Below are 8,490 nucleotides of genomic sequence, written 5' to 3' on the forward strand. Positions count from 1 at the left end.
ATTTTTTATTTTTTTAAAAATAAAAAAAGACTCAAATGGACTATAGATTATTATTATTATTATTTTTTATGAGAAATGTAGACAAACAAAAAATAAAAATTAATTGAAAAAGCTATTTCACAGCTTATTTAACAAACACTACTCAGCAACTTAAATCTATAATCCAACAGTTACACTAAACAGATTAACAACTTCTGATTAAAGTCATAATTTATAATCTGTTAAGCTATAATTTATAAGCTGTTTTAACAGCTACACCAAACGGGGCCAATTGTGATAAACAGACAAAAAAACATCATTTTATTATATCAATACAATGTTAACAACACCATCATGTAACCATCTATACAATGTGAAATCTACAACAGAAAATTCAAGACAGTTACACTTTTAAAACAAGTAGGATGGTCTGATCTTGCAGACAATTTGAAGCAGACTGACTTTGTCAAGCTTACAAAGTGACAAACAAGTCAAAACGATCATTCTCATAACTTTTACATCACTTTCAAATACAGTTATACTGGATCATTGAAAAAACCATCAAATATATACATAGAGTTGATAATTGAGTGAACAAGATATTATAAGGAGAGTCAGGAATGTACAGGTATAGACGACGAGCTCATGGATACAACGCAGCCTTTGAAACATTCAAGATGGACATTACGACTGACTAGCCCTGAATGGGAAGTGAGCGGGAGGCCTTCCTTGACACACTCATCGTACTTCTCCAAAGTAGAAACAATGTAGCTGAAATCTGGTCGCTTAGAGGGGTTTGCTGCCCAGCAACGTTTTATGAGGTGTGCCAGCGCAGGCTGGCAACTGGCAGGCAGTGGTGGTCGTTCATTCTGTCATTGATGTTTTGATGTTATAAAAGAAAAAGTTTAAAAAAACAATCACAGAATGCAAAGAAAATTTGAAGCAGATAAGATGAAGAATGGAACAATGATAAATCAAATTTCATACTTCGTAAGACCAATGAGATGAGAGCAGCTAACTAGCATGATGACACTCACTAATGCAGTAAACCATGTAATATTACATGTGTGCATGTTTGGGTGGAATTTTTTAATTTTATTTTGGAGGGGGCTTTGTTGAGTTTATAGCCTAAAATCTCAACTCTTACAAGCCAAGAAGGTCAACTATCAAGAAGCCACATAACATGGTAATATAACTTCATCCTCTACCCAATAGAATGTAAAGAAATACTAGTTGAACATTTTGTTTATTCTTTGAGGATAGGCAACTGATAGTGAGGACAGAACAGAACAAAGCAAAACAGAAACATCATCATCTAGAATGTAAAGCACCATCTAGAATATATAGCACCAGGACCATAAATCACCCTAATTTTCATAAAGATGCCTCTCAGAACAGGGAAAAAATATTAGGTAGTCCCAGAGTAGGTAGACTTCACGGGGCTCCCGCCAAATGAAAAATCATAAAATACACCAAGGCAGTGTTGGGATGATAGATTTGGACAAGGATTTGAAAAGGGAAAGGAAAAAAGAGAGAAATAGAGAATAAATTTAGCTTATATTTCAGTCATATTACCCTCAGATTTTCCTTTCCTTTCCCTACCCAAATCCATCATCCAAACACAAAATATGTGGATCATTCATTGTTTCCCAACTACCTAACAAAAGTGGGTCCGCATTATCCCTCCTGTAGAATTTTTTGCTACATCATCGGTTGGAAATTGCCCTAAAAAAAGTTCAACTCTTACATAGGGCTGTGCAAAATATTGCCCAATCCAGTAAAACCGCACAAATTTGCATCAAACCTCACCGTTCTATTTGCTAACTGCAGATTAAACTTCAAATTTTATGATCCGCCTTCGAAATTGCTCCCCTCCGCTATAATTAATAGATATATATTTTTTAAACTCTAATGAAACATTAAAGTAAAAATAAGTGTTAGAAAGATTTAAGATGTAAAATTTATTACAAGTTAGTTGTTATATATATGAAAAATATTATGTAAAGTTAGTTTGTGTTATATATATGAAAAATATTATGCAAATTAGTATTGTATATTATACCAATACTTGATAATTAGTTAGAATATTTTTCAATTCACCAATCCACCCAAAACCTCCCAAACCGCAATTTGTCAATCTCCGCCAATCTGCTAATCCGTCATTTGATTTATAATTTTACTCTCAAACCGCTCGAACCGCACAGGCTTCTCAGAACTTGTTGAAGTTTATATTCAAGAGCTAAAACCAATGAGACAGTTTGCTGATACTAAAACAATTATAACCAGACAAAATATTTGAAGTTTATACAGATCCCATGAAAAATGTATCAGTTATGGGCTTCAAATCATGAAGCTTTGCTTATGTAAGTTTTCAACAACCACAATTATAACTGCCAGGCATTTGAATAAAATTCCATTAGCCAATGTAATGCAATACAATAATCCATCAGTGCACAAAGTGAAATTAAGGGATGGTGAAAAATATGGTTCATGAAATTGGCATAATTTGTTGTTGCATTTAGTTTTTTTGTGTTTTTTTTTTCAACAAAATTAGTCTAAAAAAGACATACTGGATGATTCTTCCTATGTAATTGATCTTAACTAGGAAACGTTGTAAAGAGAGGAATCCGAATCAATTGGGGCTAGATGAGCAGCTGAAAAGCATACATTTGGGAAGAATTGGAAGCAAGTGCCACACACTTCTTCCATGGATTATACTGATTGATGATCAAAATTGTCAAAACATATGAATGTCAACTATTGTGTCCAAAATTTATTTTGTTCTAGAGAGTAAAGAACAGGCAGGCAAATTGGAGGAACCTCGTAGTTTTTAACATTCAAAGTATGAGATAAATTTTTTTTGGGACTAATACTTACCTTAATTTTCATTGATACATCTGGCAGAAAGAAATGCCAAAAATTGGCAGATTCATATATATACATATATGCAGTTGATTTCACTCGATGCAAATCCAGTTTTGGCGTTTGGCATAATGGAGTTATCAATTATGATCAGCAGAGACGAAGGCGAGAAACTCATGTCATAAGAAATATAAAGATAAATTAGAGAGACGGGGAGGGGTGAACGTTCTTAAGTAGATGAGCACACACCCACATGGGTGTGCTTGAAATCTGCAGTTATAGATTTGGCAGTTAGAAAGGATCCATGGGTGTATTTGAATTCAACATTTACAGAAGAAGGATAATTTAGGAAAAAACAAAAAAAAAAATTGTGACAAAAGGGTACAAACCAAGAACAATGTACGCTTTATATAATAGTATAGATTATGTAAAATATGAAAATATTTCAAACATAACAGTCAAGTATCACAAAACAAATTTTAGTGAAGAATTCAGTCCATTGAAATGCTTACCTTTTCAGCCACAGCAAAGGCAGCCTGCACGGGGGTCATTCCTTGAAATGGAAGCAAAGCTGTTGTGAGCTCCCATAGCACAATCCCAAAACTATACACATCAACTTTCCGAGTGTAAGGTTTTTCCTTGATCATTTCTGGGGCCATCCAACGATAAGTTCCCTTGTTTCCTTTTGATTCTAGGCATTGTGTTTCTAGACATGATGTACCAAAATCTGCAACCTTAACGCGCATCTCATCATTTAGAAGCAGGTTATTTGATTTAAGGTCTCTGTGGATCACTCCTTGCGAATGAAGATACTCCATTCCGCGAGATATATCAAGGGCTAACCTCAAAATTGTTTCAGTTGAAAGTGAGTATGGCGCTTTCTTGTTGAGATACATCCTCAGAGTTCCTTGTGACATGTACTCTGTAATGATGCAATATACCGGAGGCTTTTGGCAAGCTGCAATGAACTGCAGAAAAAGAAAAAAGGTCATTACTGTTGAAGATTAGCTCAGATTTTCAACGATGGCTGCTGATTGAAGAAAAAATTGAATAAGCTAGACATTTTCAGCCGAGCTACTCATGGTAGGGTGGCTGCCATAAATGTTTGGTGGTTGCCATAAATATTGTCGGTGGCTTGTTGAAGACTTTGGCCCTCCATTTTATCTATAAATGGTTAGTGAATGGGAGGGGGTCAGTGTGGTGAGTTGAAGAGAGAATACAGAGCAGAGAGAGAATTATAGAGTGTGTAATTCTTTGTTCCAAATATAGTGAAATCCACTACCCGTGGACGTAGGCGATTTACCGAATCACGTAAATCTTTGTGTATTCTTGCTTGTGTGCTTGTGTGTGATTGTTTTCTCCTTCACAGGCACAACAATTACAAACTTAAACAGCATTAATTACTGGAAACTAGTAATTCTTTAGAATTAAAAGTTTGAACAAATGGAGATGCTGATGTCTGCAAAATAGAAATCATTGTTCCTGATTACAACAAGCCCAAATCCTTCTAGGTTACATTAACATAGATTCAGTTCACTCGTCAAGAATATCATACAAGAAAATAATTCCCGAGAAAAGTGAATTAAAGGAAAACATATGACAATTATTTTTTCATTCTCTGTCTAGTTTGCAAGAAATTTGTAGAAAATTTAGTTTATAACTCTCCTGCAATGCATAATCAATTTTTATATTTTTATTTATAGGAAATGATTTAAGAAAAATACTTTCTGAAACAAAATGACAATGGTGGAACCCATGTTTTGGTATGCAGGAAAGGAAAATAGTTTTCGTTTTCCTATTTCTTTCCTTTCCTATCAATTAAACGCAGCCACGGTTTGAATAGAAAAGAAGATATGCACGCAATCTTGGAAAGCTAGAGGTGACATCAGGATGGAATTAGGAGACGACTATAGGGCCATGGCCCCTGTTTCTGTAAAAAATACGATTTGTTATGGCATTTTAAATATATATATCGCATTTTATACATAAAATGTCCCCAGTATAAACATACATATCTCATTCTTATCCCATTTTGCATTCCTTTTTTATTTTGCACCAAAAAAACTTTTTCATCCTATTAAAAATTGTTTATATGGTATTTGATTTTTTTTTATGTGTATAAATATAATTTATATATCATTTTGTACATACATAAGTGCTTATGTATATGGTAAAAAATTTTATTTCTCTTTTGGCCCCTCCAATGATTAAATCCTAGTTCCGCCTTGGGTGGCACCAATAAGGAAAAGACAAATTGAAAGTTAGTTAGATTGTTTGGCCATGCTTAAGTACTAATGAATCCATTAGCTAGCGAAGTGGAGTCACTTGATGCAAGATGATGAGATTGAGCAAAGGTTATAAACTTAAGATTTTTTTTTTTTTTTTTTTGATAAGTAAGAATTTTAACATTATGGACGGGCTTGTGATATAGACAAACCAAGTTTGATTGTATAGTAAAGCCTGTTGATTTATTTAGATCTGCTCAATAAGTTAATAGGTACTTCAAGATTATTTAAAAAAAAAAAAAAAAGAAAGAAAAAAAAGAGAAAAGCTAATTGAGCTCAATTTCATTAGAATCTCTTTCAAGATCAATTTGAGAGAGACAAAGCAAGCTGGATCACATTTCAAAATTTCATAACCAAGCTTAATAGACCATAATTCGGCTTGATTTGACTCATTTATAGGTATATAAAGACAATAGTTTCGAAATAGTAAATGAAAAATGAGTCTTGCTAACAAGTGTCCTCCGGGCACAAGAAAAAGGCAAAGAAATTGAAGAAGATGGAACACTTTTAACTGAATTTAATGCACTTTTTTATTGAAATCAATACACTTTTTAACACTTTTACTTATTTCTAAGACACTTTTAACTTAATTCCAATGTTAAACAATGTCCCAGGAGCAGTCTTTAGCATTTGGATATAGCCCTATATTTGAAGCAAATGACCAAAAAAGCATCCTTAAATGACCTTGAGTTGTTCTATTGTGTGTTGTTTAACAGATTTTACACACAAAACAGTGAAAACTCAGAATTTAAAAAAAAAAAAGAAAAAAAAGGTGTGTCAAAAAAAGCTGTACTTGCAACATTGTATTCATTTTAGAGGGACTCACCATCCACAGCAGTGCGCCTAATGTTATACAAATAGAACTTTCATTTTTATACATATTTCTTACACAAAATGATATGGCTTTTTATTATCATTTCATTTCAAATTAAAATACTCATGACTAATAATTTTAAAATTGTCACCATCATATCATTCGAGTTAAGTTTTTTTACTTAAAAAATTCTGTTTATAGATTATTTACCGAGCAGTGACACTGCATAGATACTTTTCTATAAAAAAAAAAAAAAATTACAGGTCAACAGTATTATTGTTTTAGTTGACTTTTTAATGTTTTTCTACAACAAGAAACGCACAATTTCAAACTAGCACCACAACAAATACCAAAACAAACAATGATTTGCTTTATCTCTAAAGAATGTAGCTAATCATAAGTATTTCACATAATAGCATTCCAACTTTTAATCAATTTTTTCATCTAATTTGATTCCAAATGTAAATAAAAAGCTTAATTTGATATTAATTACTCGAACCCTTTCATCAAATTTTTATTAAAATCCTTTTTAAAATTCTCTTTTTATCCCAAATTTATATTTTCATCAAATTTGTTGAAAGAACTATGTCCAATACTCCATCTTTTAAAATTAAAAAAAAAATATTTCTCTCTAGATTTGATGAATGGATTGGAGATGATTTTTTTTAAAATACTTTTTATATCAAATTTAAATTTGAAAATTAAAAAATAAATAAATAAAGAGTTGAAGATGCTCTAAATTTGTGATATAAAATCTTAAAAAAATAATATACAAATTTATTTTATAAGTGAGATGATTAGTTGATAATTAAAAATGATTAGAAAAAGAGAAATAACACAGGAAAATAATCACTTAATTAATAAATTAAAAAAAAAAATAATCTAACTTTTAAATTTAAACTGCAGTACTCATAAAATAATGAGAAAAATTGATAGTAACAAATGACATTTCTCTCTCTATATATTTAGAGTCTAACTAACCTGCACTATGTTATGGTGATAGAGACGAGAAAGCAAGGCAACTTCAGACTTGAATTGCTCTTCAAGCAAAACCCTGGTCTCCTCCTTGTGAGTTGGTATCCTCACCATTTTCACAGCAACTGCCCTTTGCTTGTAAATCCCCCTGTAAATCCTACTATGAGCCCCAGAAGCAAACTTGTTTCCTATGAACAACTGCGATAGATCCGCAGTCCATTCCTCTCTATTCTCCTTCGACGACGATGATGCTTCCCAAGCCTCCACGTTATCCGATTCCAATATCATCGACCATGACTCCAAACTATCAAATCTCCTCCTCTCCATGTTTTCCATCTCCGAATTCAGATGTGTTTTCATTTTCGACGACCAAAATAGATTCTCCTTCTCCTTCTTCTTCGATTTTAGAAGCTTAAATGGGTTGAAACACGAGCTTGCCATTTGGGGATTTTGATTTGGGTTGGGTTGGGTTGGGTTGGGTTGGGTGGGAAAGTCCTGAATCTAAAACACACTGTCAAAAGGAGTTTTCCTTCTGAAAGTGTGGATTGATTTCAGGAAGTGCATGAATTGATTCGGAAACATGGGTTCGGACGAAGAGTGTGAAAGAGAGATGGGTTTTCATGTATTGATCAAAACAATGGATGAACAAGAAATAAGCCATCAAATTGTGGAGAGGGAAGGAGAGCACAATGGAAGCTCTCCATTTGAGAAGTTTTCCATTTTTTGTTTTTGTCAGAATACGAGTGAATGCAAAGAAGAAGTCATGATGATGAGGAGGAGACTATTTTAATTAATATAGAAAGAGAATGCAAAGAGGGAAAGGCTTAATTGGAATTTGGAACAAAATGAAAGTAAATTCATGGAAATGCAGATTTTGGAGAAAGAAAGACAAGTTAGTGCTGTTTTTTTTTTTTTTTTTTGGGTTCACGGCTTTTTCCAATATGATCTAAGAAGAAAGAGTAGGTTGATTGGCAGCTGAAAGATGAATTCAAAGCAGAGTTTTCAGGGATGTCTCGTGATTGCTTCGCTCAAAAGTAGAGAGAGAGAGAGAGACAAAGAAAGAAAACGCTTTTTCGACGGAATCCAACTGAAATTTCTTCATGTTTCATTTTGCATCATTCAATCAATTGAAGACGTTGGAATTTCGATATATGGATATATATATATATATATATGTCATCAACTAACTGTAAATATTAACTTTAATTTCATATTTCATGGCTGGGATTTTTATCTAGTTTATGTTTGAACAAGAGGGGCTAGGAGTGTAAAAATGACTCGCGGTTGATGGGCGGTTCGAAGCCCGCCAGCTGCTTGGGATAGGCTCGGCCCGTTTAGGCCCATTTGGGTCCCGTTCTAAGCCCAGCCCGAGACGTTGGGCCAGGGCCTAAGCCATCATTTTTAAACCTAGCCCAGTTCGTGAGCCTGGCCATCGGCCCGCTTAAGGCCGGGTCCAAGGTCCAATATTTTTTTAGTGGAAAATAATAAAATTTTGGAAGAAAAAATAAAAAAAAACAAAAAAATTTGTTCAGGCCCGACCCAAGCCCGAGCCTATACCCAGGCCCACCGCCCCGT

The 8,490-nt window shown here is 33.6% G+C and overlaps 1 protein-coding gene across 2 annotated transcripts; it reads right to left on the minus strand.

The window, feature by feature from the left end:
* Nucleotides 1-277: 277 nt before the first annotated feature.
* On the minus strand, nucleotides 278-7,957 carry HT1 (Protein kinase superfamily protein). 2 transcript variants are annotated; one of them, XR_003645393.2, is made up of 4 exons: nucleotides 6,922-7,957; nucleotides 3,354-3,809; nucleotides 2,857-3,111; nucleotides 278-848 (listed from the first exon to the last, which is right to left on the minus strand). XR_003645393.2 is itself a non-coding variant. In XM_028253643.2 (3 exons), exons 1-3 carry the CDS (start codon nucleotides 7,354-7,356, stop codon nucleotides 594-596), a joined length of 1,146 nt encoding a protein of 381 aa, XP_028109444.2. In that variant the 5' UTR covers nucleotides 7,357-7,950; the 3' UTR covers nucleotides 278-593. The 2 variants fall into 2 exon arrangements, 1 of the variants encoding a protein (XP_028109444.2); XM_028253643.2 differs by lacking the exon at nucleotides 2,857-3,111 and having other exon boundaries at nucleotides 6,922-7,950.
* Between the last annotated feature and the right edge of the window lie 533 nt (nucleotides 7,958-8,490).

The sequence above is a fragment of the Camellia sinensis genome, chromosome 9, assembly GCF_055761805.1.
Source record: "Camellia sinensis isolate YWXY chromosome 9, ASM5576180v1, whole genome shotgun sequence".
Classification (NCBI taxonomy): Eukaryota; Viridiplantae; Streptophyta; class Magnoliopsida; order Ericales; family Theaceae; genus Camellia; species Camellia sinensis.